The 26754-nt window shown below is 42.3% G+C and overlaps 1 protein-coding gene across 6 annotated transcripts in view; it reads right to left on the bottom strand.

Annotated features, from left to right (window-relative positions):
• The window catches only part of RIMBP2 (RIMS binding protein 2), a 123482-nt gene that overhangs the window by 79450 nt on the left and 17278 nt on the right, over positions 1-26754 (bottom strand). For 5 of the 6 annotated variants that reach the window (XM_069030873.1, XM_069030868.1, XM_069030869.1 and 2 more), the window contains exon 6: positions 2802-2939. The exons of the other annotated variant lie outside the window; for it this stretch is intronic. In XM_069030873.1, the coding sequence (XP_068886974.1) occupies positions 2802-2939 (138 nt within the window). The remainder of the gene's footprint in view (positions 1-2801; positions 2940-26754) is intronic. 6 annotated transcript variants of the gene reach the window in all.

Genomic DNA, 26754 nt, shown 5'->3' with positions numbered 1-26754 from the left:
ATTCAGGAATTTAATGACCTGCTTGAAATATGATTAGAAAAAAATGCTTCTTAAAACCCCATTAAGATCTATTTTTGATGGAAGTTTCCTTCATAGCCTGCAGCTAAGAAAGGCTTTTATTACGCTGGCACTGTATCAATAAACTTAAAACAGAATTCTGCATTTGCACAGGTAATAGCTGATCTAGAAAATACCATTAGAAATGGAAAGCTGTATTAGTCACTGCAATGATATAGAGAGAAAACTGATGACGGATTGGTAAAGCTCATTAGGACTCAGTGCCATGTATTTAAAAATGCTTAAAAGAGATGCCAAATTAGAAAAATTCAAATACATTGTGATCAACATCAGCGTTTTCCAAAATCCAGACACTGGCTTTGGCCATGGACATTGCTGGTTTCACTGCTAAAACTCTCACCTGTGTACAAGGCACAGGAAAGACAGGTAACCAGAAAAAGTTCCTTTCCTGGAGCCAGCTGTCTAGGATAAACACCGATTATTACAACCAGAACAATTAATATGCTGTATTACTATACTGGTGTCCAGACTCACCATTCTGCCATCACTGAGAGACTGAAAGCCATCTCTCAATAGCAAGCAATTAACAACCTTTCTTTTCTTACAGCACGCTTTTTGCCTGTTATGTGAACACCTCGTGTCACCCCGGTAAACAGCGAAACCCAGCGAACACCTGGGGGGAGCACCGGAGGTTCCTGCTTTGCACAGAGGCACAAGGGCTCAGATGGAGCTCAGATGTATTTCAGAGAACCCCTGAGGTTCACAGAGGCCTGAAGCAGCTCCACGTTCCCCCCAGGGGCACAGAGGGCTGCACCTCAGCAGTGCTGTTGGTGCAGAAACTCAGCTGCTGCGGCGCCCGTGGCGTTGCACACACAGTAATTCCACACACAACAATGGCCTTTTATCAGCCCTCTCCAAGACTCTGAGCAGTTTAAATGCAGCCAGGGAGCTGCACGTCATCCCTGCAGCTGCAGCAGTGCCAGGCTGCTGTGCCATGGTGACACCGGGCACCCGCTGCGAGCGCTGCACTCTGTGCATGGAAAGGGAACCACAGCCCTGCTCCGGAGGGGACAGGTCTGGGTTATCACACAGGCAAAACTGGCTTTGCTGAAACACGGGCTTCTTGTCCCACAGCTGAGGCACACAGTACCAGAAGGAAAAAACTGCACCCAGCTCTTCTGATCTCCAGTGGAAATGGCTAAAAATTGTCATTATTGATACAGCTGCAGCAATTCATTAAAAATTAAATAGGAGAGAACAGTAGGTTAAGATTTAGCCCCAAAGTACTGTAAGTGCAGTATCAAAGAAACATGACTTAATATTTTGTTGGGGAATTTTAGACCTGGCATCAGAGCTTCTGTCTCTCTCAGTATCCACACTTCAAAACTATGGAAACAACAGTGTTTTAAGTAGAGGCTGGTTTGGGTGTCCAAAGTTTACCCTTTATCCAGAAGGCTGCTACTGCCCAACAACCATTTAGATTTCGTGTGTTCCCCTTAAAGCTGGCAAACAGAGCAGTGAGAATGGACTCCAAACAGACCCAGAGGCACAGCCTGACTGCTGCAGTCATTTCTCTTTTCTGTTCCCAAGACCCAAATCCAAACCAATGCTTTTTGGTTTACAGCACTTTATGATGGTTCTTGAAGGCACAAATTATTTGTGTGTAGGAAATAACCAGCAAAATCTCCACTAATTCCAGTGGTGTGCCAGGTTTGCCTCAAGTTGTCTTTTTTAAGTGTACTGGGTCTGGGTCTACAAACAACCACCTCTCTTCTCAAAGGCCTCCTGTTAAGGGAAATCTGACACAACTTTAAAAGATTGATTCCCCCTTTTTTACCAGAAATGTCTTTCACCAGACCTTAACATTCAGTTCACATCACAGCTATGTAATTATTCTTTTCAGAAGCAGAGATGCAAAGAAGGCATTAACAGCCGTTCAAAAGATCACATTTATGCACTTTTCTCTTGTCATATTAAATATAATTACTTCTGATGCAATCAAACTCATATCCTTCAAATGGATAAATCCAGCACCAAATTTAGAACCTCAAGCTTCAAATACCAGGTTCTTAAAGCAAAGCTTTAAGCCTTTACTTTCAGTTCAGTGAGGTACAAAGAAGAATAGTGAGAACATAAGGTTTAAAAATGGCATTTTAAAATTAATTTTCTTTAAATGATTCTGTTAGTTACTGGCTGCAGAGTGCTTTGAAGATCAAAGGTGATTTATGAACAACATCTCATAACTCAGCCACCAGGAGATGGGAACCAACTAACTAGCCAACCCTTCTAAAAGTTTCTTCTCTAAATTCAAAAGGTGCCTGAAAATCAGAACATGTGCAAACACAAGAAATCCAACCAGAAAAAACCTGCTGATGTTCAGAATCAAGTGTCAGGATGGATACACCAAACTGGATTGGAATGTGCTGATTAGAATGTGCTGACTGTGCACAGGCTCCTGCACTTTTACTCATGCATCCAGACCTAAGCACTGGAATTATTTATGTCATATTTTTGGCTTTTAAGCTCTCATTTCATCACAAGCACCTATGTGTTTTATGTAAGTACTACTGTCAAGAAATCAGTACAAAGTACATGGCTTTGAAGAGGGTGGAGTTAAACCCTCCCAAACTCCCCCCTCAGAAATCCCCAACCCCCTGAAGTTGTGCACATGCAAACAAAAAAACCCCACAACCAACCAAAATCAGCAGCATGGATTGCAAAACAGAACTTATCTCCAAATGCATCAGTTGCCATAAAACTGTAAGAACAAAGACAGGACTTACTAAAAACTGCCAGAGATGGTGCTTTTGATTTAAGGTGGTGACATGAGACTTAGAAATCTGTGTCTCTTCTATAAACTGGGTCTGATCAAATATTTTCTGTGAAGTTGCAGGCTGCAGACATGATGGATCATTTCCAAACTGTGCAGGATAAAAGAAAACAAGTCAATGGCCAGTTTGTTACACCTGTGCACTTGCTCTTCCTGGCACACAGCGTGTTTCCTTAACGGGTTTTTCACTGCATGTGCCCCTAAAAGCTGCATGAAAGTGATGGTTAATTGTCCATAAAAGCCAATCCAAATAAATAAATTCAGCCTTGCTGAATAAACATTTCTGTCAGGGCAGGCAACAAGACTGAAGTCCAACACAAAACTCCAAAATAAGCCATAAATGGTATCATCACTGGTACCTCAAAAGAAATTCATTTCAGAGGGCAAATGAAAGAATTCAGTTTCAACACGAGGACGTAGGGACATAGAATGAAGCAGAAAAATTCTGTCCAATAGTTATCATTACACTCTGCAAGTCTGCCAGAATATCTCTTCATATTAACAACAAATTTCCAGCAAAAGTTAATACAAAGCACCATTAGAAATCCTGGAGGTTTTTTTGCTGTCTCACCCACTCAACTCGGGTACTCCTGAGCTTAAGAGGGATCTTTAGATTTGATATTTCAAATCTTTTTGGATGGAGTCAGAGAAGACAACATTCTCAAATTCCTTTTCAAAAAGGTTTGGGAACAACCACCTCAAATGCACATTTTCACTCAAATATCCTTTGAAGTCCACATGCTTCTGAGAAAACTTGAAGGATCCTGAAGCTGGGATAGTTCAAATCCAGTTAAATCTCTCCTAAGCATTTTTTGCTCTGGCCAGCAATCAAACACCATTTGCAAAATGACTCAATAGAGGCCATGAATCATGGAAATCCAAAGCAATCCAAAGCCACTGAAACCAGTGGGAAAACTCCCCCGATCCCTGGGTAGGATCCCAGTTGGTTATAGCTCAGCTCCACAGCCCAAGAAAAGAGCCAATAAAGCACTTCCCCTCGGGCAAAATTAGCTTCCCTTCCTCTCACCAAGTCAATCAATTTTAATGCCACCTACATCATTTTAAGCTGCTTCTTCAAGAAACACAAGAACTAGGGGAAAAGTTTCTTAAAAATAAAGAAGGATTTAAAAAGCAATGTAACATAGCATCAGCATTGTGACAGTTGTAAATGAATCCAAGTTTGATGTAAAGTCTAGCATGAAATGCAGTTAACTGGTCCTTCCTAGGCTCAGATTAGGAAGTTGCTGATATGATTCCATATTCAGATCCTCGTGCAAGTGTCCTCTTCATGGACAGGAGTGAGTGGTGGCTGCCTCCACAAGGATCAGATGTACCTCTGGCAAAAAGAAATGCCATGATTTTCAAGACTTAATTTATAGGGCTACAGCTCAAGTGACAGAATGAGCTGATGGGAAGAACAGCAAATATGTGCAAGGAGGAGACCTCCACTGGCAGGGTTCAATTTTAGAACTTCCAAAGCATGCACAGCGTGGAGCATTTGAGCAGTGCTGGGGGACAGCCAACCTTGAGTTCAGTGCATCCCTCGTCACATACATACATTGAAGGCTGAGTGTTCAACAGCACAGGAGCACTGATAAAAACCCAGAAGAAATGCAAGTGTAGAAATAAGGGTTTTATCAGAATTTCTCACTTTTAAGAGCGTCAGAGACAACGTGTGATGGACTGAACACAGCCCCCATTCCCCACAGGTAGATAATTCAGAATTAAAGCTGAGCCTGGGGGAAGTGTTTTTGGTTTTTATTTATCTGATTTGATTGGTAATAAATTATTTTCCCCAAGTAGAGCCTGTTTTGCTGCAACAGTAATTCCTGGGCGATGTCTCCCTTGCCTTGTCTTGATCCAGAGCCTTTCATTCTCTTTCCTGTCCCCTGAGGGATGGAGCAGCTTTGGTGGCACTGGGACCCAGCTCCCAGCCTGACTCCAGGGGAACACAGAGGGACTTCTGCAGTTAAGTTCTGTGAGAACTTCTGGTGCATCCTCACTTTTCCACAAAGTCTTCACAACTCCCTACCATGTGATCTATCCTCACATCCCTCTTTTTGCAAGATTCAGGTCACAATAACCAAGGGCAAAGTTGTTGGAACTGTTGGAAGAGCAGTTTTAGAAATAAACTGTTTGCAACTAGGGCTCTGAAGCAGCCAGGCACCTTTCCATAATACTTGATTTGGGTTGCATTTCACTAAATAGAAAATAAAAAAACTGAGTAGAAATATCTGCTGATTAAGCTCAGCAAATTAAATTCTGATGAGCCCCCACCTTTGCAGAGATGGCTTCATTTCAGCTACACTGAGGGGGCAGGAGGGAAATTGAGAAAGGCTCAAAGCTAGCCCACACAGAGCAGTGTCCTCAGGATCCAACACTCTGCAGCCAGCAGGAGAACACGACAATAACTCCCTTCCACCCAGTAAACAACACTCAGATCTCGTCCTCTCTGCAAACTGTTGAAAACCACCAAGGTATCGGTTCCCACCTCTCTTCAGCCAACAGTTCTGCCCCCTCAGTGGCTGCATTTTCACACAAACATCTCTGTGCTTCTTCCTCGTGCCAAAGAAAACTTCCCTATGGGCATCTGCCAAAGGTATCCAGCTGCCCTCCTTACGATGCTCCCTTGCTCTGGTACCTGGGAAAACTCAGGACCGTTCAGCCAGGGGCACAGCAAGGTTACACCCATCCCCAGCAGTGTTACAGAACTTCCTCCCACACTCTTGTTCCGTTTCATTAATCCCAAATCACCTGCTGAACTGCAAACCCCTCTGATCAATCACTCTCATTGTCACACAAACGTAGCACAACACCCTCTGGAGCCTGAATTTGTGCTAAAACCCATAATGTAACAGAAGAAGGGAGAAGATGACAAGCATGAATAAGTTCTTCCAAAGACTCTTATTTTTTTCCCTGGAATGGAATTCTAAAAGTACCTCTGGATAGTGTCCCTCCACACACAAAATGGCAAGGCATTATGAATTGCATCCTATATGCACAGCTAAATATCAGAGGTTACAGTCTAACAGATTGCACAGAGCTAATGATAGAAACTTCCACTCGTACCCCCACATTTCCATCTATTTTTAAAAGCCTTTACTTACATAATGTTTGGTGTCTTCATCAGCACAAGTCTAATTCTGATGCCAGCATCAAGGCTGGACTCGTGGGACATGGGCAATCACTCAGAAAAGGATGCATCCCTACAGTTCTGCTGGGCTTGGGCCTGGAGCTCAGGATCTTTTACTTATTTATGAGTTTCCTGAGGAGAACCAGTGGCTGCCTTGTGTCAGCTGAACAGGATCGTAATTCAATCCTCCCTGGAACCTGTCTAGCTGAGTGACTCATTAGGGTGCAGGCTGACTGCTGAAGAACCGTTGACAAAGCCTTTTGCTGGGGGAAGATACATTTTGAGAAGTCGCTTCATGCAGCACAAGTTATCAAAGTCTGGTTTTGAGAGATGGCTTCATTTCTTAAAGACATAAACAAACGCAGCGGCGCACGTTGACACCGTGCAATGTTTCGCTGCAGGGATTGTGTCAATGGGCAGTGGGATGCCTGATGGGCACGAGCCTTCAAAATGCAAGTCCACAGCTGCAGCTTGGTGTCCAAGCACGGGATTTGCAGTCAAAGTGTTATTTTGCAGAGAGTTATTACTGTTCTTGTGGAATTCCAGCCTTCCCTTAGGGCTCTCTGAGTACAAAAGGCAAAGAGTCCCCTGTAGTTTCACAAATTTACAGCTCTAGTATCTACAGTGCCTCTACAAATGCAGGTAAAAGTCCTGTCAGAGCCATAACCTTATAATAATATCCCTTGCAGGGTTTTCACTCAGGAAGGTTTCAGGTAACAGAAACAGCAGGAGGAGCTGCCCCTCTCCCAGAGACAACTGCTACAGCACACACACGGGTGGAAAGTTTGCTGAAGAACTGAAACAGTCTCTGCAGAAAATCCCTCACAGGAGCTCCAGTGCCAGACTGCTGCTGCTGCTGGGTGCTGCTCGCAGCTCTGTGTGCAGATAACCTGCCCAGCAAAGGCTTGCAGAGGAACCAAAACATGATGGGTTACGCTCATAAGGTCAAATAAGTTTGTTTTTAACATTCATTAATTTGAAAGATGCTGTCCCTGTGTCATATCTTTTATGATCTCTGACTATACATTAGAAATAATTCAGCAATTGACTTTGGTCCTAAATTGCAGATGATGAATGCATGGTGATCAAAGAGTCAGCAGCCAGGTTACAGAGAGGACAGCAACGTTCAACGTGGAAGGCAAAATGTCAACAGTTGTAAGTTATCACTCTACTGAAGTTATTCTTAAATGTTGAGCTTGTAATGTAAAGCACTTCAATAAATCCTTCACAAAACACACTTCAATCTTCCCTCTTATATTGAAGGGATTATCCTGACCTACCTCTGCTTTTAACACTCTGCCTTTTTCCTTTTGCCTCTATCAGAGCACAAATATTCAGTATTAGTGAAATAATCAGCAGTATTACAATGCGCAGTAGTTCTGCAGCTCTGTACTGTGTGGGTGTGTGCAGAGAAAGACACATTTAATACAGATACTAACCAAGATGATGTATTTTATGTACTGTCTATTATTAATTTATTACAATTTATTGCTGTCTGATTAAGTCTAAGTAGATAACAATAAGACTGTGGGATTAGGAGCACTGTGAAAATGCCCCTTAATTTTTCAGGTTAAAGATATTGCAGAGAACAAACTCATTACCTGCACTGTGGTAATGCAAGACAGCGTGGCAGAGTTTCAGACAAGGGATGTGACACCACACAGTACCCACAACACAGAACAATATTGCCTGTCTCCAACCTCCACAAGCTCCCAGTGTGTATTTGTCCATTGTTTCCCATACAGCCTCTATTAAAAGATTAAAAGCTATGAAATTTTACATCTGCCTGCAATTTTACCCAGAGGGAAAACTGAAGCCATTATGACACTGAAATAAAACAACATTATGTGCAAAAACTAATGTGATCTTTGTGATTATAAAAAAAAAAAAAAAAAAAGGTGGGGTACTGCATCTTGCCCAAAGCACAGACTCCTCACTGGTTCCAGAACCCCAGAGCAGCTCCTCCTAGGTCTGCTACGAAAACTGATCCAAAAGTCAAATCCCAAGGAAGCACAAAAGGTCATTTTTATTGATTTCCTTTTCTGCACACCTGCCTGCAGCTTCCAGGGCTGATCCCTGGTTCCTCCCCTGCCGCTGCCCCTGCCTGACCCGGTGCAGCTGATGACATCTGACAGGGCCCCGTGGCTGCAGGCACCCACCTGTACCACCTTCCACACAAACACTCTGCACTCTCCAGGCAGAAAAAAACCCCACTTCATGTGCTTTGCAATCTCACTGCATGTTTTACTTTTTGACTGAAAAAGAATCATTTGTTTATTACAATTCTGCATTATCACCAAATCTTACCCAAACCAGTGGATCTGCACAGCCCCTGACACAGGAGTGTGGCTGAGGTTAACTTTAAATTGCACATGCAGGAAAGGGGGAGAGATTTGAGAAAGCATAACAAGCTCCTGACAACACCAGAAAGCTTCTAAAAGAGTGCCTAAGAAGCAGGCCTTGAGGAGTTACGGAAATTCCTGTTAGAAAAACAAAAGCACCTTATCACTTGCAAAATTATTACTCTCCACAAGAAGAAACTTGTTGTTAATCACAGGACTCAACCAGTGAAACAACATGGAAATTCACAATTCCTAAGCTATTGATTTTGAACTTGGTCACCACAACACTGCAGACCTAATTTCTCTATTCAGGATGTAATTTCTCTACTCTACTCAGGATTTGCCTGCAAGAAAAGAGAAAATATTTTCTGTCATATTGAAGTATGGAAATTACTTCATTTCCTCACTCTTGCATGTCTTTTTTTTTTTAACCACACAAGTGATATTAAATGACAGGCAAGGGCTCCATTTATTGGGAAAATAAAATTTTTTTATAAGTACTACGCTAATACTCCTAGAAATGGTCCCCACAGCACATTTGGTGCCAGTAATGGTCAGCATAAAGTCCTCACAGAATGCCTCAAATGCAGCTGGAGGAGCCCTCTCCTGACACCTTTCCCTCAGCGAGGCTGCACCATGCAGGATGCTTGGTGCAAAGTTTTAGTGTTAAGTCAGATCCTCAACCCGGTTACAACCGAGAACATGGAATTACTTTGATGATGTTTGTCCTACAGTATGAGAGCTTCTTGGTGTGTTAAACCATCACCAGTTTTGTACCATGACATCATATTTCAAAGTCACAAAACAAGTTAATTAGTGAGATTGTGCCACCTCGTCCTTAATCTCATTAGAAAAGACTAATGGCTGCAGAATCAATTATTTCATACAGATTACTGCCTCAACACCATCAGCCTTTACATTGCACAGGCTCATTCTGAATTTCAATTCCATTGTAATTTCCTCCAAGTTTAATTACAACCCTTCATTAAGTCCCTTCTTTAATCAACTTTATAGCTATGTCCATTTATTTATGGCTGCATATAAAGTAAGAAACAAAGAGCAACTAACAAAACCACAGGGCCAGCAGCAGAGCTTTCCCAGGATTTGGCCGGCCCTAACCTCTGCTCCAGGAACTGCAAGCATTCCTTCCTTTGAAATATCCACAGTAAACTCATAACAAATACAAAGAAGCCAAATTTTTTAGCTAAGGTTTACAAAACCATGACACAGTTTTTATTTTGCAGTTCCTGAAAATCCAGTGGGTTCGTGATTACATTTACACACTTCATTGTTCAGTCTTCTGTCAATTCAGTTTTTTGGGCTATGCAGGTGCTGCATTTTTCAGAATAGATAATTTCATTTCCAAAGCAATAATTGAGATTTTTCAGCTTTACACTTCACTGTTTTCATAAACAGTTTGTACTTCTTTCCAATGCAGTGTGGGGAATGTTAGCCATGAAAATCATTATATCTGAGTGAGCATCAGTGGAGTTGGCAGCTAAATGCTCATTCTATAAACACACTAACACATAAGCATTCTCCCAGTATAAACACTTGTTGGACCTAAAGAGAAGCGTGCCAGTACAGACCTGCACAATACCAACATCTAAATCATAATTAACAATCACAGAACATAATTAATTACTGCTTGGCACTTTAATAGAAAAGAGTAATAATTCTTTTACAACATTCTTATTATTTCAAGAAAAAAGTTTAAATATTCTCCATTAACCTGAGGAATCTTTCTCATTCGATCAGAGAGGTGTGAGATTTCACAAGTATTTGACTCTTTTTAGCTGGGCAAAAGGGAAAGTTTCTGGTCTTCAGTGATCTACAGTGAATGAGGAGATTGCAATGGCCAGGAAAAGCCTCTGCCCTTCTGATATCTTTAATTAGCTTTACCCATTTATTTTCTTCCCCTCTCTCAAACTAATAAAAAGCTAATTTATGTCCCTCCCTAATTGCAGTGTCAGAGCCAGCACAGCCATCCTCTCCTGACCATCAGATCCCCCAGTCTGGAGCTATTTTTGCCATTTCTTTCCCCTTTACCTCACACCCACTTGTTTTACACCTGCCTCCTGTCCCTCCAGACATCGGAGACTGTCAGAACCTGCTGCCCATCCCTCACCAGACTCCTTGATTAGGGCACAGTCCTTGCCACCCCAGCCCCAGGATCTGCCCTTGCCCATGGTGCAGTCAGCAGCTGTAAAATATTTTGAGTTTTCTGATGCTCTGAGCATGAACTGATTTGTCAGGAAGGGCTATGAAACACCAAACACTCCTATGCCAAGCACTATGAAACACCAAATAAATTCGGAGTAACAAATTTCTCTATTGGTTAGACATGTTTCTACTTTTGCTTTGTTTGCTGATTTCTTTTCCCCAGCATAGTAAAACAATTTCTTTTCATTTCTTGATAAAGAGCCCAAGTGGTTTTTTTCTTCAATTCTGTCTTTCATGTTCTCATGCATAACTGACAAAACTATCCAGTGACTTCTTTCTTTAAGCTCTATTAGAATAAATGTACCAAAAGGAAATTAGCAACAAAAATGAGAAAAGCCAACACCCTCTCTGTATGCAAATTTCTTCCCTTAAATACAAAAAATGAGACCATGGGAATCCTATTTCACTGAACAAATTAACAAAAGGTCAGAAAGCTTGATCTTTGTCACTGGTGTACTCTGTCTGAAAGCTGAACTTCTATTTAAATATTTATAAAGGAGAGATGTAATTGCAGGTTGAGAGCTGTGAGAGAGCTCTGTATGCACAAAAGAGGAAACTGAAAATATTCGTGACATGGGAGATGTTCCACCAAAGGAAAGTTTGGGTGAAGGAAAGGAGTATTAACTTGGCATTTTAGCAATTTCTGGATCCAGGCACACAAGGAGTGTCCTAAGCCTTTTATTTTTGGGATCTGTTATGGGACACAGACACAGAAGAAAAATTTCAGACCAGCCACTGAAAACTGATGAAAAGATTGGTTCCAGATGATGACAGGACCACCAGCATGATGGATCCATGTTTCATTTTTATGGTTTCTTTATGAAATAAAAAAAAAAAAAAGGAGGAGAAGCAGCTGCACACATGTCAAAGGCGAGAGAGCAAGCAAAGATGTTCAGACCCTGCTGCATCCATTAAATGGGCTTGCCACCAGCAACAGAGCCCTCTCCCAGCAGATTAAGGGTTCTTGCTACATCATCTTCCTGCCTGCCTGATGCTAGTTTAATTAAACTAAATTTATACTTTTCCCTCTAGCTTGATATCCAGTTTATGGAAGTTTCTGTTCAAGTTTTTCTCTTTGGCACCGCAGGAAAGCTCAGAGATTCCCCAGCCAGTTCTTCCTACACAAACCCCAGATACCACAAATGGTCCCCTCTGCATCCTTTACCTGTGCTCCCCTCAAGCCCAGATGTGCTTCCCACATGCAGGGAATGTTCCCATTTCAGTAAATTCCCTTCCAGTCACAGGAAGCCCCAGCCCAGAACTGCTCCAAAAAAGAGGCTCTGCAAACCGCAGCAACCAAAGGGCAGCACAGCAAATGCTCACACATTTGTGAGATCATATTTTGAGAGGAAAAATGCTTAAAGAACAACCTTGCTGTAAACTGGATGCTTGAAAGGAAAGTGATTGCAAGATAAATAAAGTCTAAACTCTATCAAAAATACACACAGTGAGCTTGACAGGAATTCTTCTCAGCCATCTGAAGAGAATGAGTATTCGGCTTTCCAGGAAGAAGAACTATCTGTGGGGTCCCTACCTCATTATCCCCATGGTACTGGAAGTTTTGAAAGCAAGCTGTCGCTGAAGTGGGCTCCAAAAGAAAGAATCACAACTTCTTGTTAGGGAATTTTTTGGAAGCATGTAACAAAACGTGCTGGTTGGTTAGACAAGGCAACATCCCAAAATACTCCACTGATGACACCTGGTGGAGTTGCACAGTGTTTTCTATCAGCTTTCTGAATACATTCCAGACTGCAGGCAACCAGGCTATCAACCTTTGAGACAACAGGTCACATGAGAATCCCCACTGCACAGTGAACTCACTGGGAAACCTTTCATTCCGTTCTGCACTCATGGCATCTCAAAGGAAAATCTCTGTGTGCTGTAGAATCCAGCATTTCTTAGTAGAGAGGCAAAAAAGAAAACAGAAATTACAGAACATGGTCAGGAAGGTGCAGGCCATCCTTACCAAGTCCTTGATTCAGAGTAAACAATCCTAGATGTACGATCCATGAGCAAGGGCATCAAAAAGTGACAAGATCTCACATTTCACTAATATTTGGAGCATCAGGAGGACAAAAATGGAGTTAAGTATTTATTAATGAGCTCACATCTATTCACATGAACTTTTTTTGTTTGTTTTTGTGAGGAGATTGCTTAAGAAAAGCATTGCAGTGAGAAGTTCCTGAGCACCTCTTGTTCAGAAAGTCTCCTCAGCAGCAAATTGTTGAAGACTGGAAGAACATGCACACCAAAGATAACTCTGCACTTGCCTTGCTCATACTTCTGTCCAAGCAGACTGTTGATCATTGCCTGAACTAAGTGGACTTTTACTCTGAATTCATTTTATGTTTCTAAAATGATGTTGTACCGTGTTCCTTACATTCCAACACCCATCACTGCCAGCTGTGCCATTAGCTTTAAATCCCAGGCTTGTTGGAACACCCATTATTCTGCTCAGAGTTTTTGTACTCTATCCAGTGTTTCTGGGTCAGTTTGGGGGCTGTGAAGCATTTAAAGATTGACATGTGAGCATCCCTGGCTGGAACATCGGTTCAGAGCATGTCCCTGTAAAGGCACATTGAGCCTTCAGGTGCAGAGTGCATCTCAAAACTCGGCATTTGAGACTTCCACAAGTTCTACCATCTTGAAGGAAACCCTCATGGCACGTTGGGAAGAGCCACATGAAGGAAATGAGTGGTGTGTTGCCACTGCCCTCTCCTGGGTGAGGTGAACAGGACAGACATTGGTGCTTCCTGCGGCTCTGGGTCAGCAGGAAACTGCCACCTGCAGCTCCTCATTTTTATTTTCAAGGCGGCGTTCTTGAATTTTATTTCTGTGCTTGCCATGCAATAAAGATGTGCAGGGCAGTAACCACCACAAAAGAGCTGAGTGGCAACTGGCGGCAGAAAAGTAACCTGAACTTTCCAAGGAGCTGACAACTTGAAGCCCCTGTTGATTTCAGCTTTAAAAAAACCCTTCTTCCTTTTGAAACTCAGCTCTGGTGATAGAGAAAAATCTCTACCTTGAAATGCAAACACAGACACATTTTCTGGCCTGGGATGTGGAAGGCTGTTGCCTTTAATAATCTTGCTTCCTCCACTGGTTTGGGCTGCCAACGAAACCAAGCTACTCTGGTGGCTGTCAACTCTTTCATAGGACCAAGAATAAATGAGTAAGATGTGTTTGTCACCAGACAAAAAAAATCCCTATATCTCTGTCCAAATACCCCTCCAATATCAGCCAGACTGAACAATTCCCACCATGACAGCAAAGAGGAAACACTACTGAAAATGCTGAGTTTAGCTTGAGGCTAATTACACAGATCTAGCTTTGGGTGGATGGTGATCTTGATTGTGAATGGGAAGATTGTTGATTAGATTTTTTAATACATAAATTTAAAAATTAGAGCTCACTTGTCACTTGCAGCTCAAAGTAAGAAAGAACAATAGGCATTACTGGAGGCTATCCAGGCATGCACAGTCCCAGCACTGGAACAGAAACATCCACAGTGCTATCACCAGAATGATAAAATGAATGCAGACAGTTGGCAAGGAAAAAAACCCTGATAAGCAGTAAAATGTTCACACCAACCAATGGAAAAAACTGCAGAAAAACTATGATTTACTTTGATTTGACAAGTGAACTATGTAGCAAACTGAACTACTTCCTTCCAAATGAAGGAATAAAAACCAGCTAAGGACTGGGCTTTTCTTTTTCTTTTTTTTTTTTTTAAATTTGAACAATACAATCTTCAACTATATTAAACTATAAACTATTAATCTACTTTTCCACAGTTTTCTGCACTTTTTTCCATCAAAGATGACCATGGCTCTGTGCTCCCTCCTTCTGTAACCTTCTTACCACACAAACCCTTCCTTCATCAAATGAAACTCTTCACAAAATCCAGCACTGGAGAGAGCTCTGCTGAGAAAACTCCTGTTTGCAAAAGCCTCTTCTCACTTCTCATATCCTGGCCTTAATTTTCCTCTTTTATGCAGTCAATATCACATTGGTTTGCCCTTTCAGTTTAAAAATTTCTCAATCACTCTGATTTTCATAATGGCTCTTGCTTTAGCTGACACCAATTCTCCAAAGCACTGCAGTCTTGAGGGTTCCCATATTTTTAGCTGCTGTGCCAAATTGCTCTGAATTTAATTAGTTAAACACCTAGCTGCAGAAATCTATCCTAAATTCAAAGTGAGAGTCTGCTGTCAAAGTTTTTATGATAAATTCAAAGCAACTTTGGTACCTTCTGGGCAGGAAGTTCTGATGCAAATGACTCATGGTGCTGTGTGACATCTAAAAACCACTTCTAGCTGTAAGTCTCAAAAAGCAGAGTACCACAGAACGTGTCAGTAAATCCTGTGGCCAGAGCAAGAAATGTTATTCTTGGGGAAAATACAAATCTGGCTGTCTAGATGGAATAACTGCTTTATTTATTACTCTTTAACACTCTGATGTAAAATTTACAAGGATAAACTAAGATAAAGAGGCAAGAGACATGTCTAGACCACCGAGTATTTCTTTCATGGAGTATAAGCATCAAAAAATTTACCAAATTTACAAATTAGAAAGAGGTTGTTGAGCATAATGGCTGGCTGATTTCTCCATTTTATTCTGCTGCAAATATGGGCACCCTCTGTGTACTGGAAAACTGGGACAAGAAATCCCCCCTGTGCTAAATGTGCACAGAACCCTTCTCCACAGACCGTGAGGCAGCTTTGCCTTAACTCTCAACTCAAACCTGGACAAACCTCCTCACTAAGAAGAAAAGTCTTTATGAGCACCAGATATCCATTAAGGTTGAATCTCCCAGAATATTCTTTTTAATAGTAACATTCACAACATCTCATATATTAACACAGACTTCACATTCAGGTTTCATAAAAGTACAAAGAATGTCCACATGACAGAGCTGTCACAGCCACATCCCCGTTCAGCAAAGCTTTTATACCTGTTTTTAGCACCATGTATGAACAAGCCACTGTATCACTCTGCAGGAGCCACCCACTAGCAAACATGATGCCTCTCTTTTCCCTGGGGCTGTTGATTTTTATTTAAATGAATTATGTACCAGCCAGACCAATTTTTCTTTCATTTCACACATGTAACTAATATATTTCTTACTGGCATTATCCCTGAGTGATATTACCAAAAGTCTAAGGAGAATCAGGCCTTTAAGCCCTAAGTATTATCAACAGAAAATGTAAATCCTTTAAAAAGGATTTGAGGTGGCTTTTTATGAGAAAATGACAGTCAGGAAAACGTCTGACTGCCTCTGACATAAACAACAGGACAAGAGCTGAAGATTCATCTCTGTGAAGAAATCTGAAACCCAAAGTGAAGCCAGAACTCATCTGATAGCAGCTGGTATCTCTCAACAGCCAAACCATCCCACTTTGGCATCCCCATTTTGGCAGCAGCAAAAGTATCATTTTGGCAAAAACAGAATCTCCCCTCGCGAGGCAAACAGCACCCTGACCTGTCTTGCAAAGCCCACGACTTCCCATCCTGTCCCAGGGGCAGCACTTTGAACAATTCCGTGACAAACAGCAGAGCTGCCTCCAATTCCACGATCAGCCGCCATCAGGGCTCTGCTGATAATTATAAATGATGTCACGACCAAGTTTAAATGCATCTGCCAAAACAGAAACTGAACCTGCAGAGAGAGGGAATTTTTTTTTTCAGTGCAAGCCTTTGACATAAGCCCTGCTGGATCTGTGCCTACATAGGCAGCCAAAAACATTAGCAAACAGAGCAGCCCTACAGCACGGCCACCTGAGCACTGCAGGCCTTCCCCTGCGTTCCAAAATCACTGCAGTCCACAGCTTTAGCTCTACAGGTGAGAATCTGTCAGCCTGGCCAGGCACTAATGGGCTCATCAAAAGAGATTCTCAGCCTGTGGAGTATAAAATCAGACAGAGATGCGTCCACACCGCACTTGACTCTCCAGGTCCAAGCCACCCCTTAGTATAAACACCACAACTCTCTCTTCAGATAGTGAGAATTTGGCATCACCTGTATGGAAACTATAAATGATGCATCAACATTTATTAGCATCAAACATTTTTCAAAATGTACTCCAGTTACTGAGATTAAAGATATTTATTATTGAAAATGAATCACATTTACTATACAAGATCAAAAATAGAAATCTCCATGGGATTATTTTGTTTATCATTAGAGGTATATAAACACCTACACTCGACTTGTCTGGGCCCTCTTACAGTCAATGAAGAAATGGGCACTTTAAGATGTAATTTATATCCACTCCATGACAGGTACTAAAAACAGAAAGCTTTCCTTCCCCATCTGAGTTCTATAACTTACTGCTGCCTGAGCATTAGTCATTCCTCATGGTCTCTGTGATGGTGCTAAAACTGGCCCTTTCTGGCCAGACTAACAGCAAATTTACCTTGACTTCCCACTTGCTCTTCTTATGAGTCATTTAAGGCTCACCTGGACCCCACACACATCTGTGCTTACACCTTCATTCCATGTGGAGCTGTGCCTCGAATAGCTGCTGCCACTTGCCCTGCTCCAGGGGAGCTCTTTGAATAAAGGCAAGTTAAATAACTATATTATCACAGGTCCAGAATTAAGCCCAGGAAGTGAGAATCAATTTACTTTGACTTTCCTATTAAGTTATATTAAGATTAGTTAAAGGATTTTCTTTTTCCATCTGCATCCCGTATATGCAAAAGCGTAGAATTGATGATATGCAAGTCACATCTATCTTCCTCTTTGATCCAGTTAATGAAACTGAGATTCACTGCAATTTCCTGCTTTCCATCGTTTAAGGAATGTGGTTACTTTGAAGATTCCTTGAAGCTCACTGTATTTTTCCTTATAACTAAATTCTACTTCTCCTGGATATCTTATTTCTTTATCACAGCCAGTACAAGTTGTTAATATACATCTGTCTAAAGCATTCTAGACTGACTGAGCTCCACAAACTTAAATTCTGACTTGAATTGATATACAAAATTTTCTAGAAAACACTTTTGCTTTTTCTCTCTCTCCCTCACACACGAATCATGTATTTCTAACTGCTGGTGCAAGTACTGGAGCAGCATTTAAATGATGGGTTCAAATATGCTAAAATGGATGAAAAGGTGTCTTCATCAAGTTCATGGCTCAGCTGGTACCAGGTCAGCACTGAAGTGGCTCAGGACAACCCCCTTCTCTACCAGAATGTGGAATCCAAAATTATGCCATGACTCTAGACATGCAGGGAAAGAGGAAAATGCTTCTCCTCTCCAAGAGTGGCAAGAATACAAAGAGGAGAGGCCAAAGCCCATGGCTGCTGCTGACCAATGCACAATCTGTGCAATTCCTGAGCAAAAGCCTCCCTGGGCAGCACACTCCCATTGCCTTGTTGCCCACAGACTCTCCTCTGCCCACGGTGCCACCCAAGGGACACTCCTGAGGCAGGAACAGAAGCAGGTCGTGCTGGAGGGGTGGCTCTGGCAGTGACACCCGTGCAACACAGCAGGTCAGGCTGCAAACAGCACAGCAAAGCCACAGGTGAGGGAAGGGAACGAGGCTGAGTCAGGCTGTGAAAGTCTCACTCCCGTTGTGCCAGATTTGGGGGCTCTGCAGCGAGGCTGTGCAGCCCAGTTTGGACAGAGTCCTGCTGAGCTGCCGCTGTCTCAGGGATCTGCTGCCAAACCCTGCGCTGCCACTCCCTCTCTGGAGGAGAGCAATACCCCAGAGGGGTGATGGCCAGAGGCTGTACACAACTACCCTGGGGTATTTCCCAAAGAAATGATCCTCTGATTCCAGGACTCTATGAACCAGAGTCCCATCTCTACACTGACCTTCCACCCCTCACCTTCCACAGAGCAAATCAGGGCACATCCTATTTCAGTTCTGCAGGAAAGCCATTAGCACAAATACTGGAATACATCATTCCAATTAAAAATAAACAACAAAACCCCACAGCACCACATCTCCTGAAAGTCTTTACCTTGCACATTCTGCTGGCAAGCTTAGATAAGCACGCTAGAGGGAAACTAAGAAAGCTCCAGACGGGAAAGGTTAATATTGCTGTGGTATGGCTTGGTTTTGCACAGTGATTAGGCTCCCTGCCAGCCTGATTCCTTCAATGTTTTAACTATCTGCAGCTGAGTGATTACATTAATAAACTTCCAGTGCAGACAGCATGCTAAATTCTAGCCACTGTTCATGTAGGAAGAGAATGGATGACTTTAAATACACTTTCTCTTCTAAATTCTAGGGGAAAAAAAGGCAAACCCTGGCCTGATTTTCCCAGAAAGAGCCCTTCCTTAGAAACCTCCAGCAACCTCTTGATTCTCAGCAGGATTTTTAGGACTGGGAGAATTCCCTCTCAGATGAAGAATTTTTTTCTTTATTTTTAAGGTTGCAGCAGCAGATCTAACGTTCCTCTCCATCACCCATCACAGGTCTGTGTAACTTAGATCCCAGTCATAACATCCCCAGAAATTACAGCCTGAAGACCTTAAGGTCAAAAGCATTCACCTGTACTATCTGGGCTAAGAGAATAAATCATCAGCAATGGTTTATAATCAGAGAGGAATTTAGCACATCATAGGTGAGACCAGAAATCTTCAGGTCAAGTCCAACATAAACACAACCCTGAGTGCTCAGACTGGGCCGCACAAAATCCCATCTGTCCTACAAGCAAATTACCAAGTAAGGATGGGGAGCAAGTGAATCCTGTTATATAACAAACAAGTAAGAATATCTGCACATTTGGATGACAGGCAGAATGTTTGCTGGCAACACAGCGGGAGAGACTGAAGCAAGGTACTACAGCCACGTTGTTTCCCCAACAGATCCGAGCCAAGCACGGTGAATGCCTCTTTCAGCAGCTGGAATAAATGCACTTTGCTTCTCTGCAACAGGAACATCCCTGCCAGCCCTACAGCTTGACCTGTGCCTCCACTGTATCCTGACAGGAGACAAAAGGAATATTTGCAAAGTGAGCCAGACACACCTTCCTGCAGGGAACTACAGCACCTCTTACAGCCCTCCATGAAAGTACTGGTGCCTTTTCACAAAACGTTGTTCCATCACTTCACTCACCAGCACAAAACTGCTGGATTTTTTATTTTTAATTTCTGCATCAGGAAATGACTGACAATGTTTCACGTACGCTGTACAGAAACCTACACATCTGGTAATTTTACCCAGTGGAGCAGAGCTGTGGTGTGGGCAGAACATCCAGGTTTGAATCCCAGCTCTGCCACTGACTCACTGCAGAAATTTGGTGAAATCACGTACCCTTCTGAACAAAATGGGGGTAATAATCATTCTTACCTAGGAGATGTGCACTAGGACTTTGTTAATTAATGTCTGTAAGGACTTTGAAATCCCAAGATGAAAGACAAATTGCATCATATGAATCCATGAAACATAAAATAATGTTATCTATGGAATAATGCATTTAACACTTCTTTAATGCATTTAACACTTCTTAACCATTAATCCTGTGCTTGTAAAAGGCAAACTGCTGCCATTCCATCCGAAACAGACTTGCATACAGAGAGCCAGGAGCCAATAAAAGCTATGGACTCTGCCTCCAAATCTTCCTTCACCTCAGTGAGGAGGAATTCATTCAACCACTGCCAGTATCAAACACAACTGCCTGGAGACAAACATGCAGGTTGTGTATGAAACAACTCCATGACTAAGAAAACAAATAAGCCTGTTTTCTGTCTGCTTGATCATCTGCAACCTGATCTTCAGGGGCTCCAGCAGAACTGCTCTGCAGCCCTTCAAAAGACTGAAAATGGACAGGGCAGCAGGAATCCACCATCACCAGTCCAGGCAACAATCACAAATCTAAACAAATACAAAATAATGGCAAAATGTAGATCATCTCCAAGAAGGGGAGTTTACCCTAAATGTAGCCATTTATTAGCATGACTTTCTCTTCTATCTTTATGGAGAAAACTTGAATATCTGTCAGGAACTCCTTATACCTGAAGCACTGGCATAAGGGACTGAGCAGGTGCTCTTGACAGTACAAGTAATAACCTGTTGCTGCAAGCATACTTCCTCAATAACCCAATGTATTTGGCCCCATGGGAATAACAATTTGAAATAGAATTCTGCTTTTCCCAAGAACACCTTTTGGAAAAACCTAGAAATGAATAGCAGAACTATTCACAATAACTAAATATTATGGCCATGAGAGATTAGGAGAAACCTTGGGCTTCCAGAGCAGACATTTCTTTTAGTTAGGAACTCTGAATTGAAAAATATTCAGTCACCTACACTGAGAAAAGTGCCAGAGGCACCATGTAAAGACTGCAAAAGTAAAAGGGTTTTTTTACATAAATAACATTCCTGTAGCACTTGAAGAATGGGTTCATTGAGAATTACTGAATTCAGACAGAGAACAGGTCCAGGAAGCACTTAGATAAGGTAAAAACTAAAGCTGGGTTAAACCTCAGCCAGACAGATGCTGTGGAAAAGCAACACTGAAGATGAGCAGCTTTGTGGCATTTCTGAACACTTCCATCACCTTGGCAATCTCTGGGTGTTCGAACTGGAGCGCTCAGCACTGTCTATGCTTGAGTCAGAATTAGTGATGAAATCAGACCTACCTTGTCATTTTGTCACTATTAGACAACAGAGAATAAGCTCTTTTAGTGTTTCATAACATAAGCTCCCCAAATTCCTGGTTTATTCATGTGGCCCTTTCTTCTGGCTTGTTCCAGTTCCAACTCATCCTTCCTGAACACAAATCCTACACTGACACAAAAAGGCAAAGCTTTAAGATGTGTTTTAAGTATTCCACACTCTTCATAAATGGTTTTAATTATTCATGATGGAAATAATGTGGCTTGTTTCTCACACTGCTCTCCCACCCTTCCAGAGGTGCCCGGTAGGTTCAGCAGACATGAAACACCAAGTGGGATATTGTGATATTTCCCCCGAAGTATTTACTCAATGTTTTTATTATTTATGTAACAGTAGTCCACTATCAATCCAAGAGTGATGGAGAGTGATAGTTAAACATTCCTGTGGGACTTCACAGGCCTTCATCCCTGAAGCAGGTTTGATGGAACTATAAAAATCCAAATGTATTTTTTCCCGTGCACGCTTACACTGAATTGCAACAGCAGGACTCACGCACTTGAGAAGATTTATCACTTACTGAGTAACATACATTGCACCAACCCATTATGAAAGAAACCCATTTCAGCCCTGAAGTTATTCCAATCAATTAGAAGTTCTGATAATAGGAACGACATGGACCTTTAAAAGCACTGCAGCTCACAGGCATGCACTATTCTTCCTAGTTAATGCCAGCAATTATACTTTAAATGAATGTTGCAGAAAACAAAAACTAAATAAATAGTGCTACATGCCTCAAATCTGCATTTTTCTTACAGCCATGATTGCTATGAAAATTCTGTGCTCTTGGCAATTGTTACACACCACAAACAAATATCATTTTACCCTCAAGGCAGATTTGGTGTCAAGGACAGTCCCTTTTTGCTTACTTAGGAGTTTTAGTTTGGAAGGGGAGTAGGCCACAAATGACAGGCTTGGGAAAAGCTAAACTGTGATATATTACTGGGGACAAAGCCAGTACCAAAGACGAGGAATTAGGGAGGATCCTGTCACTCATCAGCATTTCTGAACCCAGTATTAGATCAGCCAGCTCTCACAAACACCAAATGGTTCTAAGATGGAAGGCTAGACAGACAACAGTAGAATCCCTTTATATATGGAAAATAAATGGATGCTGCCTTTTAAATCTTTGTTTTCCACTCCCCCTTCTCACTGGGTTTTTTTAAGCCTCTCCACTTCTTCCCTCCTCATTCAGTAGCCTGGGAAATCCTACAGGATCTGATCTAACTTCTACAAAGAACAGCACACAGATCTAAAGTGGGCAAACTAGGCTGGTAAACCCCAAAAAGAACACCAGTGCAAGTGAACACTTTGCTCCAGACACCTTTCCTGGTGTACAAAAGGCCTTATTTCAAACAATAATTTCCAATTCGCTACAGCCAGTTCCATCCACACATTACAGTGGATAACCCAGCTGCATTAGGGAAGATTTCCTGTTACTTAGTTACAGGAAATCAGAGTGAGAAAACACCCTTCTCAAGAGCAGCATGGGCCCTTAAATGCTATTAAATAAAATGGTATCAAAACATTAACAACATGGTTGGACAAAGTGTTTTTTATGTAACAGACTAAATTTTAGTTTCACAAACCACAATGTGGCAAGAGGGGGGGAAGACAACACATCTGAAAGTGGCTAAAAAGTGGGGTGAGGAGGAAGGAGAAGGCTTTTCCTTTGTGCTCCCTCAATTGCTGCATCACTCTGCTGTGTCCAGCTGGATTTTTGGTGAGATTTTTGCTGAGAAGTGTTGGGTGCCTCATTCAGTGAGCTGATGCTCAGGACTTGGCCAGCAGCTCTTCCTGCAGATCAGGGTTAGGGAATGCTCCAGGTGCTCAGTGTCACTTTCAGTGTCACACACTTGTTGCATCAACACTGACAGTTACGTTTACTGAAACGTGGATGTTTGTTTATATGCACTACACAAATATTCTGCCTTCAGTATTGTTCACTGCTTTCTGCTCAGAGCAATTCTCCCACAAAGAATCAATGAAACCACCTGAGCCCCACAGACTCCAGTGTGTCACACCAGTGGTGTCAGCAGTTCAGTGGCCTCATTCACTGTCTGATTCTTTGAGTTCTCACCACCACAGACAGCTTGCCTTCCTCTCTTGTTCTGTTTCCTAAATTGTTCTGTCTTATTTTAAGACAAGAAAAAATTGTGCATTTCCAAAACTTGTTTCATTAGGTTATAAAAATATCAGCAGCTTGAAGCTTTATACACTTCACTTCCTTGTAACAGTATTTACAGAACTTAAACAGAAGTTTTTCAAAGGGAAGTTAGGTTGCAAGCTGAGCATAAGGTTTAGGGCTTATGATAATTAGTAACTGTCAATATCAAAGGTGGCAAAACTCTCACTTGCATCAAGCAGCTGGGATCAATATCTACAAAGAAGTCACTGAGCAGGGCTGCTTTACTCTGGCTACATGAGAAACTTCACCTTTTGGAGCTATAAGGAAAAGCTGTGACCTCCCATCACTGAAGGAATTAAGCTGAAGTCCATTTGAGCCATCAGAGCTGTGACAGTCGGTGTGATGTGAAGGACCAGCCCTTCCTCCCAGCTCCCCTCTCCCTTACCAACAGAGGCTGTGCAGGACATTACTCTAAAGTTTATAAAATCCATGCTGGCATTTCTGCCCTGGTGGGAATCCTCCAGAAAAGCCCAGAGGGCACAGGCAGTGCAGCTGAGACACACATGGCTCATGGCTGACAGTGCAAGAAAAGATCTGCTGCCAGTCATTCAGAAGTTTCATTCCCTCCTTTGTTTGGGTCACCCACTCCTTGCATCCTGAAACAATTCAGGCTGCACTTGCCATGGTGACAGCTCTCTTGTCACTCTGTGACTGTGCAGCACAGGAACGGCAAGAGCTCCACATCCTGAGGAGCTCATCCCTGCCCATGATTAACAGGAACAAGTGCCTTAATGGCAGGTTTCCTTTTAAACACAAAAACATCAGCGGTACCCACCTGCCCCACCAAAGAAACCCCATAAAACTGCTTTACAGTCACCTCTTTGTTCTGATTCTAACTCATCCAGGAGCCACCAACATGGCAACACAGCAGCATTAACTGTACTTAATCTTCAAATAAACCAGAGTTACTAAAATCCCAGGGAGTGTATGGTAAGTACATTTATACAGAAGATTTAAGAGTGTTGAGCAGAGAGACCCTTCCAGCAGAGAGACATTTATAGTTCCAGTATACCCAGCAGGTGAACAGGCAGCCCTTAGAATACACAAACTGACTGTAGCCACCATGATTTATAATAGTAGTAATTTTTTTAAAGATTAATACATTTGCAAACTCATTACAATGAGTAGCACACAGCCAGTTAATTTAAAATGGAACAAAAAAAAAAGGTCTGCTTCTAGAAGATCAATACTTCCCCCTCCTCCTTTCTTATACAATGTTTAATTAAGAGAAGCAATACAATGGATTAATGTTAGACCAGGTTCTGCAAACAATATCCATGTATTTCCATTGACCCTGCTGAACGATCCTGGGCAAATAAACCTGGAGCACACTGAAAACTTCTCGCCTGCAAAACAGGCAGAATGATATCAACCATCATTCTTGAACACTCAGTAAAGAGTTTTCCTACTGAGAAGTGCTATTGCAGACTAAGGGCTACTCCAGACAAAATGCAGGTTCACACAATTAGATTTCAATATGAGATTATAAACTTCTAAGTCTGACATCCTTTAAAAAAAAAACCCAACACCCAAAATTCATCCAGTTCTTCCTCGTTTCTAACTACAGCTTTCACTGCAAGACCACAGAAGCTCATTGCCACGGAGCCTTCCCAGCAGATAAGGAAAGTGAGGCAGAAGGATCTGCTGTGGCTTATCAGAGAACACCCATCAGAGCCACCGACAGGACTCAGCCTCCACAGCCAAATCCTGGCCAGGAAAGCAAAATGAGACTGATTTCCTTCAGGGCCAGAGCTGGTCCATCCACAATGGAGTGCTTAAGCTGCATTGGATAGTGTATAAATATGTATAAATATGTTTTAGGCAACAAGAGTGTGAAACTGTACATGCAGTATGACCAAAAGATGGTTCTGGCTCGGAGAAAGGAAGAAGAGCTCAGTCTGTGAGTGGACACGCTGCTGTCATTTACAGAAGTGCTCCTTTAGCGAACCAGAACCTAATGAATCACCAAGCATTAAAAATTGATCATCCCTACACAGCATTCTTTAAACTTCTGTATTGATTCATGTTTTCATTTTGCATAATGCACCAGAGCCCAATTAAGATCTGTGGGAGGTGAAGGGGTGGGGGCACAAACTGAGAGGTTTTCTGTGTTTGTTCTGTGCTCTGGTCACTTCAAAACTGGGATGAGCAGAGCTATCAGGAAAGCAGAAGGGCTCCTAGCATCCTGAATTTAATATTCATTTGATCATTACCTGGCATGCCAGAGTGTTTAAATCTAACCCCTCCCCTGCTCTGCCCTGCAGCAAAGGCAGCCAGAGCCGACTGCAAAGCATCTCAGCAAAGTAAGACAATTGACCTGACAACCGAGGGCACAAATCTGGTGCCAGAACAAACCATCCACAAGATTTCTACAGTCATTGTACATAAAAAACCTGATCAGACTGTTGGCTTCAGACAGAGCCTTATGTCAGGCCCAGTATGACACAAGCACATTTTCCCAAACTACTTAAAGGTTATGTAATAGAGATCTGCAGAGCATTAGCAGTCACATGACACGTCCCACTAAGATTTCAAACTGCCACCTACAAAATTTAATTAGCAAGCGGTAAACAAGAGAGAAGGGAAGAAACACACTCCTGGAGCTGACAGGGAAGAGTCTTGAGGTTCTAAACTCTGTGCAGGATTGGGGGCAGGGAAGTGGGGAGAACAGAAAGTCAGACAACAAATAGGTGAAACTGAGTGTCACAGAGGAGGGAAATGCAGTAAACAGGGGCCAGATGCAGCCCTGGAGTGCTGGTTACAGTGACAACCGTGAGCTCCATCCTGCTGCATTCTGAGCACCATCAGCCCCATCCATCTTTAGGAAGTGTTTAGCAGCAGCACACTCCCAGGGATGCTGTGCTGTGCTACCCCCCTGCTTGGGAACAGGCACAGGTCTATAAAAGTCCTTGCTGATTAACACCAGAGAACATCCCTGAGTGAGAGGGGCAGTGTAGTCTCTACAGATGCACTTGCCACACCACTGAAAAGGCACCATGATACTCCATGCAGGAGTAACAAAGAGCATCTTTTCAGCTCTGTAAGAAGGAGGCACAGAAATATTCAGCAGAAGCTGAAAAGGTAAAGTCCCAGAATAAATTCCCTGTTCTGGAGGAATTTAGCCTTGATTTAGGCTTTTTCTAAGCCAACTGTAAACAAGTTAGCCTGCCTCAAGAAAGGCTTATTTTCCTTTCAAAGTTGGTAAGAGGGGGTTTTATTGTAATTTTTTCCATCACACATCCAGCGTAAAAACTTAATGAGGCTGTCTATAAAAATTATTTATGCTCCTCAGTCAAAGAAAATAAATCAGTCTAATCCCAGGAGAGGTGGAGCAGGAAAAGGAAAGGGGTGCATGTGATGGCTGCCCACCAGCTCACCGTGTTCACATCAA

This window comes from Aphelocoma coerulescens, chromosome 15 (genome assembly GCF_041296385.1).
Source record: "Aphelocoma coerulescens isolate FSJ_1873_10779 chromosome 15, UR_Acoe_1.0, whole genome shotgun sequence".
Taxonomy (NCBI): Eukaryota; Metazoa; Chordata; class Aves; order Passeriformes; family Corvidae; genus Aphelocoma; species Aphelocoma coerulescens.
The sequence above is the reverse complement of the archived record's forward strand: the minus strand, read 5'-3'. Positions and strand labels throughout refer to the sequence as shown.